The sequence below is a fragment of the Anopheles merus genome, chromosome X (assembly GCF_017562075.2).
Source record: "Anopheles merus strain MAF chromosome X, AmerM5.1, whole genome shotgun sequence".
Taxonomy (NCBI): domain Eukaryota; kingdom Metazoa; phylum Arthropoda; class Insecta; order Diptera; family Culicidae; genus Anopheles; species Anopheles merus.
Window position 1 is genome coordinate 8,064,609 of NC_054081.1, and position 27,860 is coordinate 8,092,468.

At 47.5% G+C, this 27,860-nt stretch overlaps 1 protein-coding gene across 3 annotated transcripts; it reads left to right on the top strand.

Moving 5' to 3' along the window:
- Positions 1–27,350, top strand: LOC121588686. Of its 3 annotated transcripts, none has more exons than XM_041906933.1 (7): positions 1–417; positions 2,525–2,731; positions 10,114–10,256; positions 22,032–22,541; positions 22,623–22,752; positions 22,871–23,014; positions 25,044–27,350. In XM_041906933.1, the coding sequence occupies exons 2-7, from the start codon at positions 2,674–2,676 to the stop codon at positions 25,325–25,327; spliced, it is 1,269 nt and encodes a 422-aa protein (XP_041762867.1). In that variant the 5' UTR covers positions 1–417; positions 2,525–2,673; the 3' UTR covers positions 25,328–27,350. The 3 variants fall into 3 exon arrangements, with proteins under 3 accessions (XP_041762867.1, XP_041762875.1, XP_041762858.1); XM_041906941.1 differs by lacking the exon at positions 1–417 and adding an exon at positions 1,671–2,225; XM_041906924.1 differs by lacking the exon at positions 1–417 and having other exon boundaries at positions 1,671–2,731.
- The last annotated feature ends 510 nt before the right edge of the window (positions 27,351–27,860 follow it).

Below are 27,860 nucleotides of genomic sequence, written 5' to 3' on the forward strand. Positions count from 1 at the left end.
ATACACACAATACACACTGACAGGCCGCACCGGGCGCACACACATCCTTTCGCTGCGCTCTCGCTAGCGAACAGTACGCCATCCTTCCGCTCCCTGGTCCCGTTCGACATTTTAAGGGACAACCTTCTTTTTGTTTTACTATTTCTTACTCTTACACCTACCTACCTCTCAGGCACTCCACCCCTCCCCCCTCCCCCCGTGGTGTCTGTCCCGTGGGGGTAGCTGCTGGACCAACGCAACGGTTTCACCACAACGTTCATTTGTTGTTGTTCATCGGTTGGATCGGTCAAACGCTGTGCTGGCGCACAAGTCACCGTGTGTCCTTTACGTTTGCTGAAGTGTATGTGCTTGTATGTGTGTGTGTGGGCGTGACGTCAAAATGAGTGTTGATGGAGTTTAAACAGTGCGTGTAGCAAGGTGAATGGCAAACGAATCATTTTTCTTTTTCTTCCAAAAACGACAATCCATTGGGAATCAAGTTCCCCAAAACCGAATCGATTCCCAAGATGTCGGTGCAGAAACTCCCATCCCCGTCGGTCCTGTGCGTACACACATGCGTACGGCTGTGCCGGCGCTTCACAAATTCGTGGCACTGCTCTCCACCCCCGAACGCCAAGAAAAAGAAAAGAAAAAAAAACAACCCCTAACAATCGAAGCCAAAAGGAAGGGTCGTAACGCATAGCCTTCTTAATGTGATATCCGCTCGGAAAGGAGGGAGCGCAGTGTTAGTGAAAGTAGTTTCGTGCCAGCTAGTCACGCCAGGGGTTTGGCGTGACGCGTCATCAAAACAAAGGGACTGCTGCTGCTTTGTTAGTGTGGTTAGTTTGTGTCTCTCTGTGTGACGTCGATGCAATGAGAGGAAATATTTCCCCTTTTGCTCGTGTTAAGCACGAAGCTTAGGTTGTTAGCGAGAGCATGAGAGAGTGAAAGCGCTATAAGAGAAATAATGTGCCATCCTTTAGCTATCCTTAGAAGCACGTGCCTGTTACGTGAGCGTTAGGAAGTGTTGAGAACAAAGAAAAACAAAAAAAAAGGTAAACATTGGCAGTATAAATGTCTATCGGTACAATTATGCACTATAAATGTATCGTTAGTGTCACACGCAAGCAGCAGCTACTGAGCGTGATTGACATTTTAAATGTCAACAAGCAAAGCAAAAAAAACAGACAAACAAACATGCCGCTACTACTAACTGCGGGCGTACAAATGCCGATGACGTCATCGCGTTCGTGTGCCGACCGACACCAGATGCAAACAAAGCGGCCCAAGCCGAGCTACACTGGTGATTAAAATGAAATTCGTTTCGAAATTCAAACACACCACCGTGTTTCGCAAAAAAAAGGTGATTTGCGAGCGGCGAACGCTCCCGTTTACCCACATTCCCTGTTAGGTGAGGGATTGCTCTCGTGCTTTTTTTTTTACTTTGATTCATGTCCCGAACCACTCGGCTCTTGAGGTTCGTGCCCCGAGCAACAGAGAGAGCGAGAGAGAGAGAGAGAGAGAGCGGCCGTTAAATTCGAATCTTTCGAACGTGGCGGGCCTGCGCACATTGGTGACTCTTTCTTTTTTTGTTACTTCCGTGCAGCAGCTATCGCAGTTATCATGCAAAATAATAGAAGCGAGTGAGAAAGAGAGAGAGAGAAAGAGAGAGAGAGAGAGAAAGAAAGAGAAAGAGAAAGAGTATGAAAGAAGAAAGAAAGGTCCCCGGGGGGGAAACAGAAAGTTGAATTATACAACAATATCGTAAAGACAAATTCTGACATACACAAACACACACAAAACCAAAGTGAAGCGAATGGCGAAGGGCAGAATGGTAGCGGACGCCGAACTCCGAACGGCAAACGTCACCGGACATTTGACGACGCCGACACGAGCGAGCGAGCGAGCGGGATTATTGGCACCGTAGGGTTGTATAACCAGCCGCGCGATTTTGCAGCGGCAGCAGCAGCAGCAACGAACGGCGCTCAAGCGGCGCTCACTCCGCAGCGAACCTGTTCGCTGGCAAGTACACACGCGTTACGGTGTCCTGTCGGTGTAGACGCGCACGAGCGATGGAACGACGCTAAAAGGCGAAACAACAAAACCCCCCTCCGCGGAAGCAAAACAAACCAAAACACAAAAACACACAGCACCGGGTCCTCTAATGTCAACCGCTGTGACTACTGTGCGTGACTACTAATAGCTCCACTCATAGGGGGCACAACGAATCCGGGCCAACCTTTCGGGTACGAAGCCCTGTGTCTGTGTGTGTTTGTGTGTGTCTGTGTGTGTTTTTTTTTGGGGACGGAGAGGACGCCGTAGACGCTTTGACAACTACCGGGAAAAAAAAAAAAACAAAACGCCGGTGCCATTGTTGTGTAAATAAGCCAGATTTGCCACCGAACAGTGCAAACACCGAACAGTGTGATAAGGGGTGTTGGTAGTGCTGGTGGTAGTAGTAGTAGTAGTATTCCGGTGCTTATCGTTTCTCCCATCTCATTCGACCATCTTTCTTTGCCATCCCGGGACTGCCTGGATGGTGCAGCCGTGCCGCCAGCGCGCCATCAACTAGACGCTTTGGCCGCTCCAATCAACCCGCCAGCAACTCTCCACCTGCACTCCAGACCTCCAGCATCCCCCTCTCCCCCTCCAACACGCCACAACACCTGCCAAATGCGACAATAGTATGGAAGTATGTTCGCCGCAAGGAGCATCCTGTGCCGTTTATATAATACTTTAATTTTCATGCACCGTAAGTACCAAAATAACCACACAAAACCCGAAATTGTTTGTAGTCGTCGTGCTGCCACTGGCAGACTGTTTTCTTTATGTGTTGTTGTTGTTGTTGTTGTTACTGTTGTTGTTAGGACGTAATGCACCGATGTGTCGTAACGCTGTGCCGTCTACAGTGTGGACGGATTGGAGGAAAAATAATGGAGAAGAGTCTTCCAGGGGGCGAAGGCATTGGAGAGTTCCAATGAATTCTTCATCCCTTGCTGGCAGCCGCTCCTTATCGGACGGAGTTGGGCACGTGCCTGTCTGTGTGTGTGTGTGTGCGTGTGGCTTACCCTCAAACGGGGAAGTCCTGTTACATCGCCATCAATCACCTGTGTGTTTCCAGGCAACCGACCAAACTAACCTCGATGATCGATGATCAAGTGTGGCCATTGTTTTGCGGGCATTCGATGGATGCTCTCGCTCTCGCTCTTTCTCTTTCTTGCATGTACTTCGGCACAAGAACTCCGTTTTTCGAGTAGGACGAAGCTCCGACCACATTAGAAGGAAGGTCGCGTTACGCAACGCGTCTCCAATGTCTTAGTTGGTGGAACGGGAGCCTAAAATATTAGCCATGATTATTACAGCCCAACCCACAAAACAGCTCAGGCATTCAGTTGCGGGCAGTGGGCTTTTAATTAGGTCTCCAGGAACTCCAGGAAACTATACTTTAACCCTTGAATTGTGGTGCGGCAATTTCTGTGCCTCGTGTGCCCATAGACATGTAACAAAGATCCACAAAAAAGTCTAGAATTAATCCAACATTCCTCCCCGTGGGCGATGGTAATCGAAAGGCCCTATTTTGCCCCGATGCCGGCGCTCCAGATTGATTTAGCGTAATAATTGCCGCCGCCGCCATAGACCCCGCAACGAACTCACCGGCGCATCGCCCGACCCAGCACCGGAGATATGTTGCGCTCGAATTTCGATGTTTACATCCCATCCATCGCAGCAAGTGAACGATTGCGCCGAGCTCGCGTTCCCGAAACCGATCAAACGTGGTTTAAGATGGAGTGAGGTTATGTGTGTGTGTGTGTGTGTGTTTTTTTTTTTTCGGAATTTGATCTCATCGCAATCCACCACCCGCTCGAATCCCGCGCGCGGCTGCTGGTTTATGGTTGTTTAATTAATTTACAAATTAAATCATTCACCCACAAACCAGAACGCGCTACGTCTGCTAGCCGTTCAGCGCAGCGTCTCGCTGCCCAATGCCCGCTGCCAATTGGTTTGACCTTCGGGCGGACGGGCGGATCTGCGGGGCCCGATTCGTTCATTCGAAGATAATCGCCTTCGCGCACCGGACCCTACCCTCCACAGTACCGCGCGCGATGCAAAGTGATGTGATTTATGCTGCATTAGGTAGCCGGCGGCCTCAATCTACGCATCCAACGCGGAGTAGCTTCAACTCGCAAGGTCATTTTCATAGTCGCAGGCAAACTCGCTGGGAAGGAGCCGGGTGCAAAATTGTGCACCGCACAAAATAGTGGTGGATGTAGACGTCTGACAAGGGGGAGAATAATTTATTCTGCTCCATCTATCCCGGCCCTACTGCTCCAAACGTCTGAACGTCTGAGACGCGTTCGCGAAAGAAAACATCTTCACTAGGGCGCGCAGGGCACTCCATTGCTAATTCAGCAGCTAATGCTAGCTTCATCATTCATCATCCAAAATTGTTTGGGTGGCAGGACGCCACAAGGATGGGCAAACACCTGCCTTTAATAACCTGCCGGATTGGTACCGATCAATTAATCATTCATGTGTGTATTTCCATCGGCCTGGGTACTTCCTCGCCGGATGTTGGAGGTTAGCCCATGCATGCATACATGTCGGAACACACACACACACACAGACGTGTCGGAAGACTTGATTGAAGTACAATCCGTGCTCTTGTGAAACATCTCCATCCACTTTCGTTGCAGTCTAGCGGATCACGAACTCCAAAACTCGCTCCTAGCGGGTCCCGAGATCCCGCACCCACGATGATCCTGCCATTTTTATCAAAAGCTCATCATCTCCAATAGTTGGACCCAAACCCGGGCTGCTGTCGGTATCAATTTGGACGCCCTGCTTCCGACCCGGTGTTAACGACGGCAATATCCTGCTATACCCGCGGGAGGGTTTTCCCACCATTCCCACTTAATGAACCGCATTAGGCTGCTCTTATCTGGATCGGAATGAATGGGTTCGCTGCGAGGTGCGTGTGTAACGCAACCGGTGCCGGTGCCGACGACAGCTCGACGACAAGATATCGATAATTGGAGTTGGAGTTGGAGTTGGACCCGCTCTTGCGCGCTAATTACGTAAGAGATTTGCCGCGCGGGAATGTATGCATGGGCAAAACGGAGCAAACAAAGCGAAGGTTCACTAAGATAATGCCCAAGCTAGCGGTGACAGTGAGCGTAGTACCCCGCTTAGAGTGGTCTTTAATCTGGCGGAATTCTATTGCCGATTTGCCACGGAGAGGTTCATTGCGGGGAGCGTTCCAGCAACAGGTCGGCAGAGCGTGCAGTAGAAAGGGAAAGGGTGCTTATGTAAGCGCTGCACAGTTCTATTTCTGGACCTCAGGCCCAGCATTCTCGCAACGCTCGATAATTGTTCTCATCCTGGACCCTCTGGCGGCCCTCATCTGTCGGCGGCAGTGCACCTCCGGCACGGCCAGGAGTTGGTAGGGAGCCAGCGACCGGGAATGCAGCAGTGCCCATTGACACACAGGCTACAAACGGAGGCGTCATACCTGTTTGTGCCTCATCTACCTTGTGCAACAAGCTGCCAAGTTGGGTTGGGTTGGATGCCCTCCTGTGGCCATGCCCCCTTGCGCTTTGTGTAGCATGATTGCAGTATATTGATTCGTGTGTGTGTGTATGTGTCCGTGTTGGAATGAGGCGAACCAGAAGAGTGAAAGCCCAGCGTCACCACGTGATAGTGGCGATACACGGCGAAAAGTAAATGAAACATCAATAATTTACGCTAGCAAATTGGAACTGGGCGGCCGGCCCGGGGTTTGGAAGGGTTTTTGGAAGGAAAAAAAAAATCGATTACCTTTCCGCCTCTACCTATACCCCTCGATGTGCCGGAAGCTGCCGGTATCCTGCTGATAAGAGGCTTTTATTACACTCACACACATACACACCTTTACCTGTCACTGGCTTCAACAGGCTTTGCGGGGTTGAGCAGTGTGAGCTTTTGCAGCAGACAAAAAGGTGCCAATGCAATACACCATCAGCAAAAGCCCTCTATAACCTCAATGTTTTGCCTTTCAGATTGGAGCAAAAACAAAAAACAACAACAAAACAAAACATCGACAAAAAGGAGCGAGAAAGATAGAGCAGAGAGCAAAAGCAGGGGAAATGAAGAGCACTCGAGCAGAGCAGCTTAACAACGTGGGAAAATCAGGAAAAACTCCATTGCATCCACTGGGGGAAGGAGGAGAGGTGGAGCAGGGGGAGGGGTTTGCAAAGAAATAAAAACAACAACAACAAAAAAAAACCCTAACAAAAACCGGACGAAATGAATGAAGCCAACATCAGCGGCCGCACGGGGAGTGAATGAGCCAAAGAGAATGCGTTCTTTGCGATTTATGACTCACTGGCACACACACACGCGCTCCACTAAGGGGAATGCCATTTGCAAAAACAGTTTGGGTTTATTTTTGGACGTACGTGTGTGCGTATCTCTTTTTTTGTTTCGTTTGTTGGCGTTGGTGTGTCCTTTTGTTTTTTTTTTTTTGCTTGGTGCTTGATAAAGGCCGGGTCAAAGCCCCAAAAGCCCCCTCTTTTTGAATGTCGTTTTAATTATTTGTCGTGTAGCAAGATGCACGTTTCACCAACCCAACTCCTGCTGAATGTATGTGCAAGCTTTCCGGTGTACTAGAGCATGGCGAGGATGATGATGATGATGATGATGCTGATGAAGATGTTCCCGTTTGATGAGAAGTAGATTAGTAGTTGCTCCCAATTGAGTACCGTCCGATGCGGCGCGCCGTTTTGCATTCAAATTGAGAGCATCGGGCCTCGGACCTGTGGACACTTGCCTTGCTGGTGGTTGACAAAGCGTTTTACTAAGAATATTAGGAGAAAAGAGATGGTATGATACATTAACAAAAAGTTTATACGAAAACGAATAGCTGTCAGTGAGCTGATAGTAGTCAAACCTATCAAAAGCTAAGCCATTTGGGCTGTACAGTTTCAAGCAAATTGACGTAGACAGTCCCGTAATTTGCTTCACATATCGCTCACCGTTCATTCGATTGGTTGCTTGATAGCTATCGTGCGTGTATTAATAAATCGTTCATTTTGCTCTACGAAGAGGCTCTAATGAGTGGCTAACTGCGGTACGATATGTTTCAATTACCGTATCAATCCTCATCTTGATTGAGAGCGTTTAGAACAAATCTGTCTCTGGATAGCGTATTTCCGTAATAGTATTTTCAACAATAACACCATGTCGTCCATTCTTCTTGATCATTCTTGATGCCTGGTTATTGTGTATAGATAACACACTTTTTGATTGCCTAGTCTGTGTAAGCTTTGTTGTTACATCGGTAAAAAGACATTCAAATATCCTTTGCGCGCATATCGCAGTGAGAGTGAGAGTTGATCCACGTCCGCGTCGGGCGGAGCGCGAGCAAGACACGCGGTCTGCCAACTAGACTAGCTACTGTTTCCAGATCGAGGGCCGGTTAAACGTCTATAAAAAAGACCGATCAGACCCCTTCTGCAGTAGTTTTCGGTCTTCAAAGGCAAATTGTGTCAAAATTTAAAATATGTGTATGGCACGGTTACAGGGTTGTGCAAAATGTGATTTCGGACAACGCAAATTCTAGGTTGCAAATACATTGCGAGAAACTGATTTAGAAGTCATACCGATCCTGGGACTGATCCAGAAATTCATGTCGGTCCTGGAATTTTGGAGAACTCTTACAGGTACTGGATCCTGATTCCAATCCCAATATACTGTCCCAGGAACTGATATTTACACCAAACCATGGTCATGGAATTGATCCCGTACCCATACCAGAACTTACACTGAACCCATACCGGTCCTGGAACAGATTCTGATCCCATTCCAGATCCTGATACTGCTCCCTTTTTAATGCGGGTCCAACAATAGTATCCGAATCTATCGCAGTTATCGAACTATTCAGTCCAGTGGTTTTCCTATTTGCTTTTTTGTTGTTGTTGCATTAAGTTCTATCGACAACTCGGATAACTTAATAACATGCCCGTCCAACGAGTTCAAGTTTTATATCGACCGTCGCCCTAAGCAAGGATACTTTATAAGTCTCGAAAGCCTATCGGCATGACAGTGGCGGACACCTGAAGGCCTTTGACGGCTTCCTGGACAGTTCCTTGGACCAGTTATCGGAAAACTTCCCTCCCAGGCCGTAGATGCTTTAGCTATATGGGGCAGTGAAAAAACAACACTTAAAACAAAGTCAGCCCATCACCAACACGGTTGCTATTGTATGGTGGATGTAAGCATCCACTGGAAAGTAGCGCCGAGATAACCCTTTACTAGAATTTTATTATAGAGATGATTCGCCTACCGGGCAAAACGCGTCCATAGTCCCAAACCATGCAGCAATTAGCTCGCACCGACAAGCAACAGTTGCAGTTGCCTGCCAACATGCCATCCGGAGGACTGCTTCCAGAGACAATGCTCCAATGTTTTGCTGTCCCGTTGGTGTTTTTGCTTTGGTGGTGCCGCTCACGGATGCCAAAAGCTCGGCATTCAAGCTCGCCTGCTTCTTCACCCCGAATACGCATTACGTAATGCCCCATGTCCCGGGGGGTGGTGTTGGTGGTGTCGTCGGGTTCCATCCGCCCCCTCCCCCCCCCCCCCCGGGTTGGCATTTTGATTTCCTTTCGTTTTACTTTTTTGTTATGACTCCCAAGTCCGAGCGTGCGAGCGTGCCTGCGTGTTGGTGCTTTAGTTTTAGTTTTGCCGGCGGGAGGTGCGTCCGGATTGAGCGTGTGCCCGGCAGGATCGATAATTTGGTGTAAGGTATGTGTGTGTGTGTGTGAGTGTGTACGCGGGGCAACCGAGTTTCTTTTCGCACCGACCGAAAAGGCCCCTCGGATTAGGCGGCTCGCTTTGCTAATTTATTTGCCAAACAACTTTTCCGTTTAAACAGAGAGAAATAGAGAGATACAGAGAAAGGGAGGGAAAATAGGGACACTAAAGGTGTGTGTGTGTGTGTGTGTGTGTGTGTGTGTGTGTAGCGTTTTAAAACTGGTGTCGCTTTCCCGTGGTGTTGAGTGGGCGGTGGTAGGGAGCAACTTAATCCAATTGGTCGGTTCGGTTGGCGGGTTTTAATTCGATTTGGTCGACCAGCTCCAAAGCTGCACTCGTCTACCCCTCTCACATCCAAATTTCACCCCTTTGCATTGCCTTGCTTCTTTGGAGCTGTTTGCCTCCAACCACAATTACCGCTTTTGTACCTAAACGGGTACGTTCGTCGCTTGCTCTCCGCTGTCACTTTTGCGCCGTCATCCCTTTTTGTTGTACGGTGGAGCGGAGGGAGTGGAGGAAAATATTAAAACATAGTTCTATCAACAACCCTTCGGGGGAGGGACGTGTTCATGATTTTTATTACACCTCGCCCGACACACACACAAACACAGCCAAGTCCCCCGTGACAGTACTTTTAATCTACGTAGTCCGTTATTGATTTCGAGCCCATTTTGTTCGAGGCTGCTACTAGCCCTCGGTACGGCTGGAGGGAAAATAGAGGGAATTAATAATTGACCCCCCCCCCCTTGCCACCTCCTACTCCACCTCATCAATGTCCACTGATAGAAAAAAAACACATAAAAAGCGTCCGACCAACTTGCAAAACCTCCATCGATTGAGCAGGAAGCAAGTTATTGGAAAACTGGACTCAACATATAGTTCGGTCTTGTTCGCCCCCATTTTTTTTTCTTTTGCCCTGCTTTGTGAGCCATCGGAAGGATAGCTGTGGAAGGAGGGGAGTAGAAAGGGAAGGGGTTAGGGGCCATAAATTCGACCCGCTTGCCCGGGATCGGGATGTCGGATGGAATGTCGCCATCGAATGGTTGGGCTTGGAATTTCTCATTTCGGGTCGGCGAGTTCCAACGATTGACCTGCTTTTCTTGGTTTTCCCCTCAACTCACCCGCGCTTCTTCGTCCCAAGCAACAATACCGCAAACTCTCGTTGAAGTGAGGGTAGCAGCAGAGGTTCAGAAGTTGACGATTGATTATTGATTCCTATTTGGAGCGTTGAAGCGTTGATACAACTGTTTATTAGTCGGTTCACCTGTCAATGGTTCCTTCTGCCTGTGTGTGTGTCGTAACGGACCCTATAGTGCATTCTTCGCTAACGCTTTCCATTCGTTACAGTGATCTACGTGACGCGGTCGTTCGGTGTCATCTTCGAGGAGTATGTCGTGGACCAAGGCCGCAATCTGACGCTCCGGTGCGACTCGAAGCATCCGGTGCGCTGGGTGCGGGAGGGCCGCCGGGAGGACGTGCGCCAGTTCCAGGTAAGTGTGACAGTTGTTCTTCCCTTCGCGGGAGTCAATCAAAGGACCCGTTGCCCCATTTGCTCGGCTCCGCAAACCAGCAAATGACAACCTACAGCCACTCCCCATGTGGTGTGCCACACAAACGTTCTCTTGTGTGAGTGTGGGAGCGTTTCGTTTAGGGTAAAGTATCCGGTTAAAGCCGTACCGCAACCAACCGGCTCCGTGTTACATAAATAGAGCAGGCCTAGAGCGTATCCATCGGAGGGTTTGCCGCCACCCTCTTCCGGGAGCGGTCGGATATCTGCCCACGCCCCTCGGGTCGACCGAAAACTTTCCGGCGCAACCTTCCTGCTGGCTTTCAGGCAACACATCGCAACGGCACTGGCGACACCGGACGCTTCAGCACCGGAAGACACCGGTCGTCAAGCAAAAGTTTTGTCCCGCTCCGTAAAGCCCGAACCCCCCCCCCCCCTTTGAGACTTTGCACGGCGAAACTTTGCCAATCTATTTCGCTTCGGTCCCATTCACGCCCAGGGACGCACGGAGCCAAATGTCCAAATGTCAATAGGTCGAACGGTGTGCAGCAAACAGGGTAGACCAAACACACAGTCAGCCACACCGGGACCCGGACCGTGGGATACGGTGCACACCTGCAACGACGCAACAGCGCGTAACATGAGAGCAATGCGAGCGGTGATTGAAGGTCTTCTAAAGAACGTCCTTCGGTAGGGGTCGTCTATGAATTACGTTGCGCAAAAAAAAAAACAAAAATGGTTGTGTTTTGTTCGCTCTCTATTTTGATGAATTTTTTCGGTATTTTAAAATATCGTTGCTTTGCATTGAATGGTTTTTTGCAGGGTTTCCTATTCTGTTTTGTTTTTGGGGTTTTAATGATTGGGGGGAGGGAGGGGAGGGGGGTTCTCTACTACTAGCCAGATGTCTCATATGTAGTTTGCATCTTGGAGGCGTATAAAATATAGTCGTTGCTGCTAAATTTTGAGTCTAACTCACATATTTTTGTCTCGAAGGCTCCAATTTTTGACAGCGTGTCATTATTTTTGCCTCAATTTTTGCCTCGAAGGCATCAATTTTTGACTGTGAGTCAATCGCTTTATATACAAAATTTGACGTAAATTCTGAAACTTTGTGTTCTGAAATTATTGAATTTAAGTTATGTAGTGAATAATTTCATTGAATTTTATTTAAAATAAAACAATTATTTTGCCAATTTTTGAAGTTTTAATGGAGTGAAAAGAATTGGCATGCATTTTCAGCTGTAAACAATAGCTTTAGATATTAGATTTAGATTTAGGTTTAGATTTAGATTAGGATTTAGATTGTCATGGTGCCTGCAGTCAAAAATTGATGACTTACAAACAAAAATAAGCGCGTTAGAGTCAAATATTGATGCCTTAGAGCCAAAATTAGGTGGCAACGACTGTACGCTAAACTAGACAAAGCTATGATTTTCAGCCTAGATTATTTCAGCGGAAAAAATTTGTAAACAAACACCGATTCTTCTCAGGCTCCTTCAGGTTAGCTCATATATGATCGATTTTGATTTTGGCGATGCTTACACATTTTGTTAAGCAGGTAAAACAACTTTTTGAATTTATATTTTTAAAGTTTTTGCAAGTATGAAAACCCTGTTCAAACAGAAAAATTAAAATAAAGCATTTTTTTAAAATTACATCCTTATTTAAACACAAATTGTGACAATCCAATACAACGGACATGGGCGGATATAAATAACTGTCAAATGAGTACTCAAGATTTTTACTCGGTCCAACAAACAAATAAACAAACAAACAAGAGACTTATTTTGACAACTAAGACGCTCAACACAAATTTTCATCTGACCTATACCTTTTCTGACAACTCTATCTAGATGCTTTAGTCGTTGTAGTCTATATAGTAGAGGCCCAATTCGGACAGGGGAAGATTTAAGCTTTCCAACGATGTGTCACTCGTTTTATTTACCAAATGATTAACATTTTAGCAAAATGCGACTTAAAAATGGCTCTCTGATAATTCATTTGGATTGGATACGCGTCAAAAAGCTTATTCGATCGAGAAACATTATTTTTGGGTCAGTTAATCATAATCAATTTCCCACGCAGGACAAATACCAAAATAGCTCGGAAAACCCTGTAAAATCGTGCTGAACTGAATCAAACACAACATTAAAAGCGTAGCGTAGTTTATGGCTGCCTCCCACACACACAAACACCTCCTTTACGGACGTGAGGAGTACTGCGTACTGCCCAACGGAGTGCGTTCCATACTGGAGATGTAGAACGCGATGCCGAGATCCTGGTCACGGCACCGGACCTTCTAATTGACTTGGGCGAATGGTACCGTCCGCTCTCGGCGCTCTTGGGTGCGCCACAGGAAGCGTTTAATTTCGTTGTGTTTTTGCACGACCCTTTGCAGTGTCGCTTCAAATGACACAGCAAACACACACACACACGTACCCGCACACAAAGCAATGGCGCCCGGGATGTTGTCCCGGTGGTTGTTATCGCTGAACCCGTGCAACCCGTGGCCCCGTTGGTTGTCGCGCTGGTGCGAACAATGGTGCTCCATTGTTTTGGTCTTCTTTTGTTGTTCGGTGGTGAGCTTTCGTGCTCGAGCTTGCCGGGTGCCTGTTTGTCTGAGCTGTGTGTGTGTGTGTGTGTGTGTGAGCGCGGAAGGTGTCAGTTGGGCAACAAAATCCCATCTGCTTTCCGAGCCAGCCTCACGGGCGGACGGGGCTGGATGGTTTTGCAAAGCAGCAAGACACAAAACCCGCTCCCGCCACGAATAAAAGATCCTCAAACCGCTGGGGAGGAGCGGGGGGAAGGGGATGTCTTACACGAATACTGCTCAACCTGACCTCCTTGTCCTTTCACACGCGCTCACACGCCTGTTGCTTTGAATTTCTTTGAATTTTGCTTGTCTTTTTTTCTTCCTCTGTACGGCCGCGGAAACATCTTCTTCCCCCCCCCCCCCCCGGGAGGAAGCGGACAGGGTGCGTGTACTGACGCCACGCTTTCGCGCTAATGAATTTGTTCTCTTCCCTCCCCGGCTGACCTTCCGCTGCAGACTGCCTGCACCACCCGTTATTGTTTTGTTCAACGGAGTGGGTGGGTTTTGGTACACTTTGAAGAGCAAAAAAAGAAAAAAACCCGTTCACTCCGGACATTATGGACGAGTGGTGGGGAATGGGAGGAGAGGGGAGAGATAGTGAAATGAAACAACAGCCCTCCTATTCCGCCCTTTTCGCCCCGGCTGACATAGTTTTCTAGCGTGCGCGTTTTGCAAAATCAAGAATCATTCCATTTAAAATTCTCTTCCCTCCCCCCCCACGTTGGGCACTTCTCCCTGCATGAATTGTTACACGGGAGAGGGGGAGGTGGGTAGCATTATCGCACGCTAGCTATTTTATTGCTCCCCTCAACACCCCCCCCCCTCTTATTGTTCCATTCCTTCGCCGCCGCTGCTTTGCGCTAATGAAACCACACTCCGGTGCGTTGCGGGTCACCTACCATTCAGGGGCACACCGGCACGATTGTATGGCGCGCGCCAATGCAGACGGGAAGAAGAAATCTCTCTACTTTCCCCCTTCCCCGAACAACCTCGAACTGCTAAGCAAGCAGCTTATATCTTGCGTGCCCACGCAGCGCGAAGGGCGTGCGAAATAATAAATGTTTTAAGTAGTTCGCTCGCGGGCGGGCTGCGGGTTTGCCTACCATTCAGGGGCACGCCGGAAGCGGGTGGAGCGATTTTCGTGGAGGGTTGTGCAAATATTCTGCACGTCGGCTAATACCCTTGGATTCGCTAAGCGCCAGCCAGCGTTTGCGTTCCCTCTGGGTGTTTGGCCACAAGTTTCCTCCCCATCCTCCCCCTTCTCTCTCTCACTCTCTCTCGGCTTTTGCTCAACATGACAAAGAGAGCGAGCGAGCTGGAGAGATTACTGAGAAAGTGCGTCTTGAGATTTGGTTGAGTTTCGCCCTCGCACAAATGCTGAAAGCTGTCTCGGTGGGTGGGAATTTGGCTTGCTGCAGCGTGTCTCTTCCAACATAATCCCACCCCGTTCCTTTTCCCCCAGTCAGTGAGTAAGTGTGTGTGTGTGTGTGTGTGCGTGCGAGAGCTTGTTTTTGCTTGCGGCGCACATGTGTTACTAAATTTTAATTAACCACAAGCACGGCACACGACGCCCTGATCCATCCTTCCGCCGCAAAACAAACATCACCGAGGGCAACAATCAGAACACATCGCTTCGTTCGTCCCCCCTCCGCCCCTCGCATTTGGAGGGCTTGCTTAGGAAGTTTGGGACTGTGCCGATGTGAGAAAGCTGGGGCGGGGGTTTTTTTTTCCTACCAACTTTTGACTCCGTGCCAAAGTTGGCAAATGGCTGAATTAGTAAGCAGCGGGAAGGAACAGGGGATGGCTGCGGTGAGGTCAACTTTTCCTCCCTTGCTTTCGTGCTCGGTCGCCGCAGCATCTCTATCATCGTTGTGCAGTAATTCGCTGTCCTCATTATAGCTACTCGTCGCAGCAAGAAGGACTCGCCCGTCACAGCTGTCGGGCGATTGCTTGTTTTTGCCTCGTCACTTCGCTTTGCTGCTGAAAGTTTAGCTCATCTTTATTATTGTTGTAACACACACACACACACACACACACACACACACACACACACACACACACACATACACATACATATTGGGTGCACTTCAACCGATTCTTTTTCAATCGCACAGTGGACGAGTGAGAATGTTGATTCGGCAAAAAAGGGCTTTTAATATTTTGTACAATGATATTGGACGATTGTAGCAAGCTCAAGGGAACAACCAACGTATTTCATATGTTTGAGATGGATGAAACCACACTGTTGATGTTATGTGGGTCTAGTATACATCATTGTTATGTAAAAATTAATATGTATTTTTTATTTTAGACAGGAACTGCATGAATAATGTCAAGAACTACTGATTTATAAACCTTTTCCAAATTCCAATTGTAGAAGATTTTTTGCACCCACTGAAACCTACAAAAAAGTTCTGAAATGGTTGTGTGTGTGTGTTTTTTTTATGAGAACAGTGTTTAGCAAAACACGAAACGCTGTTACATCACAACGTTTGTCCTTGGTACAAGCTGGAATTCAGCAAAAGTAGGTAGCAAACGTGCACCTGCTGCCACACGCCAATGGCTGAACAAAACACCGTCAAAAAGGGTGACACGGTGAAAACAGGAGGCTGTGGGGGCTGTGCAATAAAATAGAATCGAATCACTCTCTTTATTCCAACTGTTGAACAGTGAACGAATATAAGCGTTTTTTTAAAACGAAAATTTAAATTTTTGCTTGTGGGAGCTTCTTAGGGGAGAGAGGGGCAAACACGTGCATTAATAATTTCCATTTTCCAGCAATTTACCTGATTATTGAACAAAACATCATAAAACAAATTAAAAAAAAAAGGTTCCTATTTTCAATCTCTCACTATAGAGCGTTTTTTCCCTCTATAGTGAGCAATGCTGCAAAATGTCACTGTCAACAGATAAAAAATTCTGACAAAATCCATATCAGCATCACGTACTCAATTGTCATGATCAGAGGTGATACTCAAACAGTTGGTGTGACCAATACATGCTTGGTGACATTTTAACAACCAACGTTCGGTTAGTTGCTTTGTCATGACTTTTTTTTTACAGTGATCAGTTTTTCAAAATGTCACTGATATAGTCATGACAACTGATAAAAAAAAATCATATCAGCGTCACGAGCTCTACTGCGAAGATCAGAGGGGAGACACAAGCAGTTGGTGCGACCATCACATGCTTGGTGATATTTATTGAAATCAACTCTTGATCAATCACTTGCGAATGGTCCCAAGCAACAACATTAGCATGCTTTCTCGCTCTGTCTGTTTTGACGGACTGTTGTTTAGTGTTCAAAACAAACTCCAACCGTCCCCGAACGACTCGGGAAGACACCGGACTGCCCCGACAGCTCCAGACGACTTCGGACTATTCCAACTAAGACAATCACCATGCTTTCCTCTTCTGCCCAACGAAGCATACAAAGTCAGGGCATTCTGATTGCGTTGCATGGGACCACTCGCAAGCGTGTCAGGACCATCGCGATCTTCACCGCCAGGCAAAATATCACGATCAAGTGATTGACCAAAAATTCGTTGAAAAAATGTCACCCGTCCGTTCACATACAGGGTTTTCGAGGATTATATTGACATGTTCAGCTAGTTGTAGTTTCGTTCAGGCATATAATAGACTCTTTCAGCGAGGCATAGAATTGTTCGGAAGTAGGCGTTGACATGTTCGGTTATACTGTACATGGCATCTTTGGCGCTTTTAATGATTATCAGTAATGATACTCACTGACAAGCGCGATGGTCTTTTTTTCGGTAGTCATCATCGCATCGATGCTCACGACATTTCCGTGTGCACTATCAGGATCAGCACTGATAGTGAGACGATGTTGGTTAGTGAGTTGTTGTTAGGTTGCGGATAGCTTGGATGATTTTTGCTTGCACGATTCAACGATAAAGGCGTAAGACGAAAAACGACAACGATGTTTTCGTCGACCGAACAGACGAATATCGTCCATACGTATATGAAGTTGAGTAATATTTATGAAGTGACCTGAAAAGCATAAAGCTTAAATAAGTACAGGTATGCGTAACCTTAACTACAGCACCTTCCGTGGTATGCTGGTACGGGTAACCAGTGGATTGCGAGCTGCCGCCAGACTGGTATCGTTGTCGTTCGGAATGCTGCAGGACAACACCAAAATATCCAGGACCCTACAGGAAGCAGTCTCATTTCAAATGCTCAATTATTGTCCGAGGGAATGTACCAAAATCCTCTCTTACTGATGCAATCGCAGTGGCTTCGAGTTGAATTACTGTACTGCTGCTGACCGGGGGACGTACGCTACACTCTTCCTGTAATTTCCGTGTACAGCCAGCACATTGATCGTATTAAACGAGACATCCATGAGCAGCCGCTATGCTCTAGAAGCTTCGCGCCCTCGATCGCGTCCTGCAGGTCGTTATGGGAATCGTTCCGCGTGTTGGACAAATTAGGAGTATTCCGGAAAAAAATGCGTGTGCAGACAGTCCAGACTGTTCAAGATGCTAAAGAGCAGAAAGGGTTCGTATGACATTTCCGGGTTTCGGTAAGGCGTTCGCCAAGATACTACGGGACTTGATATTACCCGGAACATCTGATGCAAAAGGTAAAGTAAATTGATCACAAACAGTGGGAATTTCGATCAATAAATTAACCAGGCTTTTTAAATAGTTTTAATACAAAAAACTCAAATATTTATGCTTACAATTCTACCTAGATGCAACAGCTAAAGATCAAGCCTGAAGCCTCAAGCCTAAAGTTCAAGTCCAATACATTTTCACGACTGTTTGTGTTGGTTTTTAAATTTCATTTTATACATTTAAATTTGTTGCTAAGTGGTTTGTACTACGATTTGTGTTTCATTTTTGTTATCCAATGAGACGCAGAGCAACATCCTTAGAAGTGCCATTTTGCCCTGCTTTCCCCTATACTTATTTGTATTTTCAATTAAAATAAACAGTTTGGTGTTTGGTTCTCAGGGTGAAAAAAACCTTATTTTGTGGTGCACAATTCAAAAAATCCATTTGGTTTGATCGGTATAGGTTCATTTTGTTTCTTTTGTACTGAATAAAACGAGAAAATGCTCTTTAAAAAAAATAAAACAATGGAAAGCAATGCGGTCGAAATACTCAATATTTAAGGAAAATGCTAACTTTTTCAGTGATTTTTAAATATTTGGAAAAATTAAAAAATATATAACGCAGTGTGTATTAAATGGCCAACTAACTTACTGATATTCGACAATATTTGAAATTTTGTTTTACAATATTTTTTTACAATAAATATTCGCATGTACGGTGTACAAAAATAACCAAAACCGTCAATGAAGTAGTAGAAGGAAGAATACCATGAGGGTCACTGAAGCTGGAGAGCTGCTCGATCCAAGCAGTTGCTTCAAATGAAACGTTTAAGTAGACCACTTGTCATTTTGTTTTTAAAATATGTTTTTTCAACACTGAAGCACTGCTAAAGCAGCAGCAAAAGGCTATGTTGGTTAGTGGACTAACCCATGGTGCACGCTGGCCGCAAGCTTATGCAATGGCACGCTGTTTGGCCGCTACCTTACATCGTTCTCTCAGCCTTGACATCCCGCTACATTGATGGCGTGCCCGACGCAGCTGCCGTGCCTCTGTTGGCATTGACTCGCCACAGATATCTGATCGAAAAAGCGCGTTTTTTCGCTCACAAAAAAAGTAAAGAAAAATAAATAAAGGACAATAAAATGCTTGCCAAGCCCATTACTAAGGCGACGAGGCTGCTGCCGCTGCTGCCAAACGCGGCCTGAAGGACGCGCAGTTCACAGTCGCGCACCAATCGCTCCATAATCGAGGTCGTCCCCTGTAACACAACAACGGCATGGGGTGGCGGACCCTCGCAACCCCCTTTTGCTCTGTGCCTGCCGCCACGGGGGCTGCTGTGGAGGCAACAATCGGAGGCAGTTTAATAATCGTACCGCATCAATATTTATTGCATCCGCCTGCTGTGCCCTGGCTGGCGCATCCCAACCACCCGCAAACGCAGCGTGAAACGATCGATCGGAAAAGTGGGCATGTGTGTGTGGGTGTGTGTGTTTTCCTCTCTGTTTGTTCCGCCCACAGTAAAACGACATTAAAATGGACGGAAGCAGATAATGCGCTTCCGTGCGCCGTCCAGTCAGGTTCGTTGTTTGTGTTGTGCCAAGTCGCGCCAACGGGGAAGGAAAAGTGCTTCAAACAACAACAGCTTGAAAAGAAAAAAAGGAAAAAAAAGCAGGGAAAAAGGGTCCACTACCACCGGCTCGTAAAATGAAGCTGGTGGGCTTTGTGTGTGTGTGTGTGTGTGTAAACAGTGAACATGTCCTCGCGATGTTCCGTACGCGCGGCTACATAATTAAAGACAGCGCTGTTCGGACCTCGGCATCGCAAGTGAAGCTCTTCGTTTTTTTTTGCTGTCGCTTTGGGATGGGTTTTTAAAACGAGCTTCCCTTACTTCCCCCCGTACCCCCGTGCACCGCAGGGAAATTATCTTTCTCCATTTGTGCCATACTTTCCAGGGACAAAGAGTGTAGTTGTTTGAAGAGTTTTTGACGGGATAAAGCCGTGCACCTGGGATTGTGCTGTGGGCGAATGATCGGTAACGGGAAGGGAGCTGCCAACTGAATCGCTCCATTAGCGATGCTGAAGCTTTCTCTTCGACACACACAAACACACAGGCACACAGAGCGAGGACATATGGGGCACCAGGTGTGCCGTAATTTCGTGGCCCTCAATCTCTGCCGGTTCCATCCAGTCCACCGGAAGTGTTGTTTCATAATTTTTTTCTCCACTTTTTCCACATTTGTATGCTCTTCCGCTGCGTATTCCAGCGCCCCTCTCGTGCAGGCAAGCAATAGCGCGCAAAGCAGTGGTGCCGAGCGGGTTCAAAAATAAAACCAAATCCGATTTATTGCCGAGCCACGGGCCACCTGTCGCGCTGCGGGATGATGGAGGGGATTTTGGGGCCCGCTTTATATTGATTTCCGGCGCGATGCAAATCACTGCCGCTGGAGCACGGATTTCCCGAAAAAAAAGAAACCCCCTGATGGGGGTTTGCGCTCTGGCACGCGGGCGATTGATTGATTTGTACAGGCGTTTTTTTGTTTTTTCTTCTTTTCCTGCCCGTCTTCCACTTTTTTGGTATGCAGTTGCAGAAGAAGCTTTTATTGTGCGAATGCTTTTTTTCTTTCTTCTATTCTTTGCTGTTGCTTCCTGTTGTTATATTCAATTTATTACATCTGTCAGTCTTTAGGCTTAGTGGATTGGAAGAAGGCGCACGCGAACGTTCCAGGGCGTCCGTAAATAGCGTTGAAAAATGTTATTTCCACCACCCTCCCCAGAGGGTGGGTACCGTTCCTTCCTTTATCGAGTGCCTTTCTATCCAATTAACGATGCCGCAAAAGGTTGTTGGCGATGAACTGGGTGCTGAAAATAAAAAGCGCGGAGAAAAATGGGAAAACGCCGTTCCATTAACGGCTATGCTTCCGTTACGAAAAAGAAACAGAAGAAGAAAAAAGCAAGCAAGGCAGCGTTATTTATAAGCAAGCGCTAGTGAGCGTGGTTTGCTCGCATTAGCAACCACGGCCGGATGCACGGTAGCAGTGCAAGGGATCGATTAACTCCCACAGCATAACCACATCTGATCCTTATCTTGGGCTAACCTCTTTTTTTGCACTCTCCCCTTTTTAGAAAGGTTCCGACCGAAAGGGGAAGGGATTTTAGCTGGAAGAGATCGTTCCATTTCAACGCCCTTGGGACAGGGAGAGGGTTTAAAGCATTTGCCGTTTTTTTTTGTAGTAGTTCCATTGTATCCCTTACGCCAATGCAGCTACAAGCGTTGCTGGTTGTGTTGAATCGAACTTACTCGAATGCAAAAAAAAACTCTTCCCAGGTAGCGATAGTTTGTGCGATATTAAAAATAGAGATGGCACATCCAACTGCCGCTTCCTACGCGGTTGCACTGAAGCACCACAAAACGGATGCACTAACTGTGTCCTAATGCAAGGTTATCGAGCGGCTCTTGCTGCTTTGTGTTTAGCGCACGCTTTAACGCTTTCCAATCCGAAACGGGCCAGGCGTCTCCACTGCTCGAACGCCACCAGGCGTCTCCATTGCTCGAACGCCACCAGGCGTCTCCATTTGAAATAAGTATTTTTTCATTTCCTTTAATGACATTGTAGATAGTTTAGCTTTGTGTAACTTTACTGTAACTATACGGTAGAAACAATTACGGTTGTAAATTACAAGTAAATTGTATAAAAAATAGAACACCAAACTACGTAAAAGTGAAGTTCGAGCAGCTTGCGATGAAGCGCCGGAGCGAACTGAAACAACCTCCTTCCCCTTCCTTGTTGCCGGCAGCATTCAATTGGTTATGTTAAGTAATTTAACCACGATGCAAACACAATCAAAGCACAAACGAGTGGTGAAGCGCTTAGAGTACCTCTCAATCAGCAAAGAAAGCAGACTGGGCGTACAAACAAATCAAAACTAATTTGCTCCTATTGAGGAAAAGAAAAAAGATGTTGCCTCACACGTATCAATCTTCTTGGCAGAAATATACTGTCTTTTTCCCTGCTTCTGTCCCGAGCAGAGTCCCTACAATTCTCGTGCGATTGATTTCTCCTTCGGTCGTCGGGCACGAGCACGGTCAAGTAAGCTCAAGGACTTCAAACGAGTTATGTGTGCCTGTGCGGGGTCATATAAATGTGTGTCTGTGTGTGTGTGTGTGCGGTAAGGACGAGCGAGGCAAAGGTTTGCGTGGTTCGAAACCATTTTCATACGGCAACATGAAACATAAAGCAAGCAGCAAAAACAAAATCAGTTCTCGCTATTTGCTCGACACACATACACACTGCTTGGAACGAATCCAAACGATTGCCTTCCGCTCCAGTTTTCCGCGATGGTTTTCCTTTTTTCTCCTTCTCTACTTTGCCGTCCCCCTGCGGCATCTGAAGGGGGTAATAAAAAATGAACCATTCACAACCGACGGTGGTCGCGTTTGCTGTCAACAATTAGCTGCTGCTGTTGTGATTTTAATACTATTAATCCCTCTCTGCCTCTCTCTCTCTCCCTCTCTCTCTCTCTCTCTCTCTCTCTCTCTCTCTCTCTCTCTCTCTCTCTCTCTCTCTCTCTCTCTCTCTCTGTGCAGCTGGACGGTTCGCTCGTGCTGACAAACCTTACCGCAAGGGACAGCGGCCGGTACACCTGCTCGGCCGCGATACCCACCCTCACGACGGTCGGCGTGCTGGAGGGCACCGAGCCGGACCCGTCCGCCACTGCGCCCGGCAATGACAGCAGCACGGGGCCCGCCTACGATGCCGGGTACGAGAACGCCACCACCGACGAGCCGGCGGACGAGCGGCCGGGCGATGACGACGAGGATGGCGGGTACGATGCGTCGTCCGCCGCGTCCGAGGAGCACTTCGTCGAGCTGCTGAAGGTGAACGTGAAGGTGCGGACGCCCCCGCTCGCGGTGTCTAACTTTTACGTGCGCGCGTCCACCATTATCGCCGTGCTGGTGTGGGAGGTGATGCCGAACCGGACCGGCGGGTACGCAATACGCGACTTCACCGCCGAGATGCGCAAGATGCGCGAGGGCAGCAACGAGACGGAGCTGCCCTGGGAAACGATCGATCCCCGCCACATCAGCCCGAACGCGGTACGCGGCTTTGTGTGCTTTGGCGCTTTTGTGGGGGTTTTTGTAAATAAATTGTGCCGTTCCGCTCTTCTTTGTTTGCAGCGCCAGCTCGAAATCTACCATCTCATACCGAACACGACGTACGAGTTTCGGATCTGGGGCAATAATCAGCTCGGGGCCGGCGAGATCGTTACCATCCTGGCGACGACCCAGCCGCGCATGGAGGAGAAAGGTAATGATCCACACGCTCCCCCAGTAGTAGCCAGTAGCATGGCACCTGTCATCGGAGCTTTGCCATAAATGCCATAAAATGTGCTATAAAACTGCTCTGCCCTTCTGTTCTGTTCCAGATCTGGTCCGGCGCATCATGATCGATGCGAAAAACTTCGACACCCGCGTCTGGATAGCGGCGGTCGGCATCGTGATGGGCACGCTCGTCATCCTGTCGCTCGGTACCTGCATCGTGCTGTACAAGGAGTGCCGCGAACCAGCCGGTAGTACAAACGATTTTCCTCACCGCTGCTAGCCTACCTCGCTGTTGTTCCATTTGCCACATCCGTTTATTTCTTTCCCTTCCTTTGCTGTTGTGTTTGTGGTTGTTCGACGCAGCCATTCCCACCAACCTTACTCCCACCTCTCCTTCCCAGCTCCTCCACCACTGTTCCACACTACTCCTGTAAGCCGAACAACCCTCACACAGCCTTTAGTGGACGGGAGTGGCCGCTTCTTTTTCTGTCATTACATTTTGTGTCCGGCCAATTTGGATTCCCCCTTCTGGTCATGTGCTTTTTCTCTTATGCTGAAACGATTCCCTGTTTGTTTGTTGTATCGTAGTTTTGAACTCCACAACGAAATTATTTTGCTCCAATTTTAGACATTTTTTTGTGTTTTTTGCTCTCTTTCTCCCGCCCGGTAGTCGCTTGATCGTAGTAGATAATAAGTGTTGACCGAATTCAGATACCTGTTTGTTTACATTGTTTTGCCAGTAATTCAGTGAATGGGCATGGTATTTTGTTTTGGCTATTGTTCCTGTTATTGTACATGTTTTTACTTCACCTTTGTAATGCCCTTTTACTCCATCTCGGAGAGCAGTATTCAACCCGTACCGTATATACATGCAACCTTAGCAGTGGTCGCGTTTATTACACCAAGTTCAATACTTTACAGCGCATGTACACGTAGCAATCTTGTCGGAGCAGCAAATCCTTCCCCGTTGTAAACTTCTGCATTATGTTTGGGAGAAGCGTTACCAGCGTGCGAGGCGTTACGCTGTGGTAGTGTTAGTGGTAGATGGAGTTAGTAATGCCAGTAGCGTTTTTTGTAGTAGCAATAAGAAGCACTCATCTAAATCGTAATGGGTAGCGCATTAATTGTTTAGCGATTTTTTGTTTTGTTTACCAAACATCGAGTTATACACATCGGCTGCTCGATACTTCGTCACACGAGCGAAAGAGTCGAACAAGCGAAAAAAAAACCTCTGAGAAAAAAAACGTCCCCATGAAACTGGTTTGTTTGTTTTCTTTTTCTTCAGTTGTCATCATTGTGTCTGTTGTTGTTTTTTTTATGCGTTTCCTGTTTCAGTTCTGGTTTCTGGCTCTCATCTTCCCCCTGTTCGTTTCGTGTTTTGTTTTGTTTGCGTGATTGCGTTACTGCTGTAGTTTGTTTGCGATGCACCAAACGTCAAAGAACAGAAAAAAGTGTAAAATAGACGTCCCAACCAAAGACGAAAGATCCGAAAGCGGGGCAAGCGAAACGACGGTCCTGCGCGGGGATCGCACCGTGGATCACGAACGAAACGGAAGCCGAACGCGAAACGACAGAATCGTCCAAACACCAAACCGATAGCATACATGCAGGCGCTTTGCTACCATCCCCTGATTTGCGCCGTACAGGAGCAGTGCGTGTTGCCTTGTTGTTGATGTTGTTTCTTTGTTGTTTGCAGTACGTTTTGTTTAGTGTCCCTCGAGCTCGTTTGGCATAGCTCCCTTTACCGGTGTTTTATCACAATCGTTATCCTCATTCCTGCCTCCCTGCTACTCCCTTCTCCCACAGTCCCGCCGAAAGTTTGTTTAGCTGCCTAGCGTGTTTATTTGTGTGTGTGTGTGCGTGTGCGTGTGCCAAGGTGTATAAAACATCCCTCCCTCAAGCAGAAGTGTCGTTTAGTGTCACCCATGTTATCGCGCACACTTACACACCGTTGCCTCAACACAGTATACATATACAACAAAACAATCTCCCATCATCACCACGTAGCGTAATTCAAAAGCGGCTGGTAGCAACCCCGCAACCCCGTACACCCATCTCTCTCTCTCTCTCTCTCTCTCTCTCTCTCTCTAACATGGTTTTTCCACTCTCACGTTTCCTTCACTCTCACAACAAAAAAAAAACTGTCGCACGATACGCGAAACCGTACCGATACGAAAAAAAACAATCTAACCAACAACCGCAAATGTAACGTGTAACGCGACGGTGCGTAACGTGTAACGCCCGGCGCTGTTTGGCCCGGTTGGCACCATTGTGCAGCGAACGATAAGGACGAGGAGCTGGACAGTCTCGAGCTGGTGCCGAACATCATCCTGAATCCGGGCTTCTGCGACTCGGACGACCAGGGCCAGAACCCGCTGGCGCCACCGATACCGCGCACCCTGCCGTACAACCGGTACCGGACGGGCGGGCCGCACGACGGCCGAGGGCGCCCGGTGGACGACGAGGACGACGAGGACGACGACGAGGACGACGAGGAGCCGATGACGTTCAGCCGCCGGATGTCGATCTTCTTCACCGGCAACACGATCAAGCGGATTTGAGTGCAAGTATTCCCGGTGGACGCTACTGTGTACTACTGATGCAGCCCGAGAAGTACTCAGCCCAACACGTGTTCACGTTGGAACACATACACATACACACACATCCACACACTCATCCTGCGCTCCACACGCCATACAAACACAGACAGTAACGCCAGCAAGGTAACGCAATGGGTAACGATGCGAAGGGCAGTGGAGTCAGCAACTCGGCGATGCTACTAAGCGTACAAGTGTAGTGCTACATTGCTTGCGGGCAATGACGACGTTGGTGGTTAGACGTCAGCATTCAGTTCTTTCGATGTGCCTTTGCTGATGAGTTCCCGTGCTTCCCGGTTGTTTTGCGTGCGCTCTGTGGACGTTTCTTCGTTTTACTTTTGCACCACCTTCACCATTCCCTCCCTCGCTCTTCGGAGGCACGCATTTCCCGTTTTGTGGCGGAACTTGTTTCGTAAACAAACAAACAAAAAAAGCCTGACTGACTTACTGGACAATGTGTGCGTGTTTAAGGCTGAAGGGGGGGGGAGCGCACGTTTTGGGTTTTATGGAATCCACCCAGATGGCGCTGTTTGACGCATCTTTCACAGCAAAATATCGGGTGGCCTTTGCCACGCACCCCCACCAGTGATTGCAAAAATACAATAATGCATGTGAGTCGCGTACATCAAACCTGCTTCAACGCTCCCTTTTGTATTACGATCCGAGCTTGCAAAAAAACCCGTTGGGTGCTCCCCGATCCGGGGAGCTTATCCGCCATCTTTTCCTCCGTACGCTAAGCACGCATGCAAACTATGAGTGAAAATAACGGCTAATGATATATTTAGATAAGAAAACACGTACTCCGGAACATCCTCACACCCACGACAACTACAACACACATACACACATATACAGAAAACACGTTATTTCGCTAGTGAAGACTAAGTGTAGGGTATAGCTACTACACCAATGTGACGTACACGCGTATAGTTAGGGTAAGGCGTACGAAGCGAATCATGTTAAAACAAATCGCAAAAAAATCCCCGCAACCGGCACATGTTAGCTTATCACGCTAGAGATAACAAAAAAAGGAAGCTCAGCAAACCACGGATGGGGGACGGTAGACTTAACAAACGTGTTTCCCCACCCCGGCACGAGCTAATTGACAGAACGCCTCGGCCAAGATGAGTGAGACGTAACCGATCTACCAACGATCGTTACAGAGTGCAAAATTTCTCCCACTGCTTTCGTACTGACCGTTTGTGACTCCCCCTGTGGTTTAAGTGCTGGCTGCATTATAGTCACTGTCACAATTCATCCACTAAGCCCTACCAAACGCATTCGGCGTGTTGTGCTGTGCGTGTTTCAGCATCCGCAATATCCGTCCCGAAAGATTTTCCGGTGAGCTGCATTGCTCACCGCTAAACAGTACGAAGCATTTAATATGTGCGTGTATGTGTGTGTGTGTGTGTGCAAGCAACCTTTCGCTTTACGTCTACTAAGCTTACTAAGTCTATTGGCATACTAAATGAACTGGAAGAGGTTGTGTATGGATAGAAGCGAGGCGCGTTGTTTACGGCGCTGCCGGTGCTACTACTACCGCTACTATCACTACTAAGTCACTAAGGTTGCTGGCAGTGATGGCTTCATCCACTAGCCGACCGGCTACGTCCTACGTTTTTGCCGCTAGAGGGCAGCCTATTGGCTTTCTTAGACCATCATTTACTATTAATATTACTATAATTACTACTACTGCTACTGCTATCACCGCTGAGACACGCACTCATACACGCCGAGTGTCACCTACACATACACACACTTTTACCGCCTTTATAATGGGTAAGTGAAGCAACGGCTCAATCGACTGTGTCACCCAGGCGTTTGCCTGTGTCAAACATGGCGGGACTTGTTTGTAAACAAACAACTGTGTGACAAGTAAAAATGTGGCGTTTGTGGCACAGAATATGTAAACAAGTTCAGCTAAGACAGAAAGAGAGAGAGAGAGAGACAGAGAGAGAGAGAGAAAGAGAGAGAGAGAGAACAAGAAGAAGAAAAAGAAGAGGCTAAAATTGACGAAAAAAAAGAATCGGAAGAGAAAATAATTTGCGCGTGTTTGTCGAGGCGGCAGTGTTTAAGTAATAGCAATGAACAAAAAAAACAATACACTAGTGTAAAGCGTAGTCCAAACTAAGCATGGTTACCCATTCTGAAACGAGCCTAGAAAAATAAGAAAAAGAAGAGAAGAAAAATGTTCACAAAGCTGAAAAATATCAAAGTGCGGTTAAGGCGAAAACAGGAACAACACGAGGAAGAGGGCCGAGTAGATGTGAGAGCGAAACTGGCAATTACGTTTGTAAAAATATGCGAACAGAGAATCACACACACACACACTCACACACAAACTCACATACATACATTAAACACTAAAGCCACACATAAACAACGCCGTTTGTACACTTTGTAGTGTCGCGGGCTTTTTATATTAAAAAGCGTTTGCGAACCCTGTAGCCCTGCCCGGTGGTGCTGCGCAACCCGGGCAGTGAATGGTTGTTGTTAA